Source organism: Solanum pennellii, chromosome 1, assembly GCF_001406875.1.
Source record: "Solanum pennellii chromosome 1, SPENNV200".
In the NCBI taxonomy this organism is placed as follows: domain Eukaryota; kingdom Viridiplantae; phylum Streptophyta; class Magnoliopsida; order Solanales; family Solanaceae; genus Solanum; species Solanum pennellii.
This window is the reverse complement of record NC_028637.1, coordinates 23,933,461-23,937,639: the sequence shown is the minus strand read 5'-3', so window position 1 is coordinate 23,937,639 and position 4,179 is coordinate 23,933,461. Positions and strand designations below refer to the sequence as shown.

Genomic DNA, 4,179 nt, shown 5'->3' with positions numbered 1-4,179 from the left:
CAGGTTGGGGAGATGGTGAAGAGGTTGATCAAGTAGTGCATAAACCTGTTAGGAGGAAGAAAACCCCAAATAGAGTTGTGTTTGATACAATTGCTGAAAAGATTGTTTTGGAATTGGGACTGGTTTTTGGAACTGTTGAAGAATTTAGAGTGGCAGTGAGAAGATATGCAATCCAAGAACATATTCAAATTGAAAAATATGTAAATGAGCCTGGCAGAGTTAGAGTGAGATGTTATAAAGAGAGTTGTCCTTGGTTGTTGTGTGCAAGTAAGGATAGAACTAGTGGAATTTCATTGTTAAAACATACAACCCTATCCATAAATGTTTGACATGAACTCATAACTACCTGTGCAACTCAAAGTTTTTGGCCACTAAATACAAAGAAAGAATAACTCAACAGCCAAACATCAGCATTGTCTTGTTGCAGGACATTATTAGAAATGAGTTGCATATTAATGTTGGTAGGACAACAGTGAAAAGAGCTAGGACTAGAGTGTTAGAAGAGATCATGGGTGATTACATTGTGGAGTATGGTAGGATTTTTTATTATATAGATGAAATATTAAGGAGTAATCCAGGTAGTACTTGTGTAGTGAAGGTTGGAGAAGATTCTGAAACTGGGTAGAAATTTTTTGAAGGATTTTATGTTTGCTTCAATGCTTTAAAGAAAGCATTTTTTGGAGGTGCTAGGAGGTTGATTGGTTTTGATGGGTGTTTTCTCAAAGGTGTGTGTAAAGGCGAGTTGTTAGTGGCAGTTTGTAGAGATAGAAACAACCAAATGCTCCCTATTGCTTGGGCAGTTGTTGAGGTTGAGAATCAGTATACCTGGACATGATTTATTGAACTAGTGAAGAATGATCTTGAACTTGGATAAGGGCATCAACTATCCATCATTAGTGATATGCAAAAGGTAATTACTGATATCCATCTTACTGTTTTATTGTTGTTGAGTTTTGCACTTTCTTTTATTCTTTTTCTGTTATGTTGATTTGTTAGGGACTAGAAATTGTTGTGGATACTTTATTTCCACTTGTTGAACATATAAAATGTGCAAGACATGTTCTTGAAAATTGATCAAAAAATTGGAAAGGAGTTGAAAAAAGAAGAGTGTCCATTGAGGATTGCTAAATCCACATTTAAAGCTGAGATGAAGGACAATATAGAGACCATGAGGAAATTAGGACAAGAAGGTTTGGATAATCTTTTATGGTACAATTTGAATACATGGTGCAAGAAGTATTTTGAAGAATATAGCATATGTGATGTTGTGGACAACAATATGGCAGAAAGCTTTAATGCTTGGATAGTGCCTGCAAGGTATAAAACCATCATTACAATGCTTGAGAAGATAAGGGTGAAGATGATGAAAAGAATTGGTGATTTGAGAGAGTTCTCAAACACTTGGATAACTGATATATATCCTATGTCTTTGAATATTTTGCAACAAAACATTCAAAAGTCTATGCAATGTAACTTGACTTGGAATGGAGAAAGAGGTTTTGAAATTAAAAATCATGAATTTACACACACTGTGGATATTGTTAATAGGAGGTGTAGTTGCGTATCCTGGCAGCTCAAGGGAATTCCTTGTCCTTGTGGTGTTGCTGCCCTTCTTTATAAAAACTTGGAACCAATCCATTATGTGGCTAGCTGTTATAGCAAGGAAATCTACCTCAGCACATATGCCCATTTTATTCAGCAAATGAATAACATGAAAATGTGGCCAACCTCAAATAATCCAATTGTAAAGCCACCAAAGATTAGAAAGTTACATGGAAGACTAGGTAAGGTTAGAAGAAAGGAAGCAGATGAAAGCAGAAAAAATGGAAAGTTGAGCAAAAGAGGTGCTGTAATGACTTGTAGCAAATGTGGCACACAAGGACACAATAAAAGAGGATGTCCTATAAGAAACAAAGCTAGTCCAAGTCAATCCACTGAACCATGTTCTCAGGCAAGAAGTACTGGTCCAAATCAGTCATCTGAACCATCTTCTCAGACATAGGTACTTTTATTTGTTACTCTCAAATGTATGTTATATGTATATGTATATGTATTGATATATTAATATACAGGCTACTGAAAGTGGTAGAGGAAAAGGCACAGGAAGAGCAACAAGAGGAAGAGCAAGTGGCGGAGGTGTTCCAGCTCAATTACATGAAAATGCTACAAACACAGAGGTAATATATCTAATTATTATATCATTGTCAAATAATATAGATATGCTTTAATATTTTGATTTCAAAGTACAGACTGTAAATGGTAGAGGTAGAGGTAGAGGAGCAGGATCATAAAGAGAAATGGCTCAAGAAAGAAATGTGAATGAAGAACTAAGTAGAGGAAGAGGAATGACTCAACATAGTCAAACTAGTTCTGAAGCAAACTGCAGTGGAGGAGGCCTAGGAAGAGGGAAGAGACCAGTAAAACATGAGGACACCAGTGGAGGACAAACAAGACTTTTTAAAAGGCCAAGAATGGTAGGTGTTGGCATATACCAAGTTGAAGATGGATTTACAACTCTTAATGTAAGTTTACAACTATCAATGCAAGTTTACAGTTGTCATTGCAAACCTAATTGTCTAATATTTGAGTGTGTATTTATTTGACTAAGCAGCCTGGATTGCCAAGTAGAAGAGTCATCAATACTGGTACAAAAGTTACAAAGAGGGCTGATGTTGTCACTGGTGATATTGGCTACACACCAGTACGTGGATTCAAATGGAAGGGGAAGACAACTATTACTAGTAGCAACTTGGAAAGAATGAGGGCTGAAAATGTTATCCAAACTAGGTCTGTAGTTGCTGCTAATGCTGCTAATAGCCAAGGCCAAACAACTCCAAGTAGGAAGACTTCTGTGCCATGGAAGTAGGGCATTTTGATGTTGTCTTGTTCATTTTGACAAACTAAATTTAACTATGCATATTTTTGTGTTGTTTTTTATTAGAAACAAACTCAGTTTTGCGTGTAGCCAAACAAAATTGAATGGTTGCAATCAAACTCGATTATGAAGTCTTCTTTTTAGTTAGTTTTATTATTGCCTTTTTAATTGTAATTGACATGTTTGTGAAGTTTCTCAAATGGTTGCCACGATAATATAGATAAGAGAACCAAATACATTAACTAATTGTTCAAATCATAACAATTTTAACAACAAAGAACAACAATAACTTGAAAATTCAACAAAATCTATCCTTCAAGTTACACACACCTGCAAATAGCAAGATCAAGACAATTAGCTTCTAGGTACACACACCTACAATTTCAAAAATTTGAAAGTAACTAAAAATGTCTATGGAAATTTTGGTTGCACACACCTAAAACTTCCATCCTTCACATTCTTGGTTAGTCTTAAACATAGAAAACAAACAATAATGATCAAGACGATTAGCTTCAAGTAACAACATTTGCCCTTCTTTTTCTCCTTCATCATGACTTGATTACTTTCAACACGACTTTCATAAGATGTCAATACTTCTTCCAACTTCTTAATTCTCTTTGCTAATCTCGGAATAACGTACTTGGATCGTATATCAACTTCTTCTCGATCCCTCCATCTAAAGAAGTTGCACGCATCCTCCTAAAATACGCAAAATACAAATTAAAGAAAAATACATAAACAAAAGATCTCCATAAAAGAATTAGTAAACATACACGATAGCCTGGACAAGACAAAAATCTTCGAGCTGGGTTATGCTCCGACCATGAAGTTTTCATTGATAGTAAGTCACCATGTCTGCATCGCAGTTTCACTCGCAACATCGGATCATTTTCATCATTACAAATACGATTCAACATTGCATTTGACATTTTCAATCAAAAACTAATCACAAAATCGAGAAGAAATTCCACCATAAAAAACTTCAAATTAACGTTTCTACTGAAAATTGAAAGAGAAAAGACGAATTCCTACCTTATTTTCTTGAGGAAGATGATGAAGTCGTCAAAAAGAGAGCACCAATATTGTTCTTGCCATGAAAATCAAAATTTTAGGGCTACCAACGACTATTTTTGAGTTTAAATTGGGGAAGATACAAAAATTTATTAAATAATTAATATTAAAGACATAAAATGACATGTGACTGTTTTAAACTGATAAATAAAAATGAAAAATGGCCCATGACGCGCCTAACGTGCGTGTAAACAACCCAGATGAGTTAATGGGTAAAAATGACCAATTTACAA

General features: G+C 35.0%; 1 protein-coding gene across 1 annotated transcript; it reads left to right on the top strand.

The window, feature by feature from the left end:
- The first annotated feature begins 2,297 nt into the window (after positions 1 to 2,297).
- Positions 2,298 to 2,866, top strand: LOC107031872. Its single transcript, XM_027915936.1, has 2 exons — positions 2,298 to 2,522; positions 2,612 to 2,866. The coding sequence occupies exons 1-2, from the start codon at positions 2,298 to 2,300 to the stop codon at positions 2,864 to 2,866; spliced, it is 480 nt and encodes a 159-aa protein (XP_027771737.1).
- The last annotated feature ends 1,313 nt before the right edge of the window (positions 2,867 to 4,179 follow it).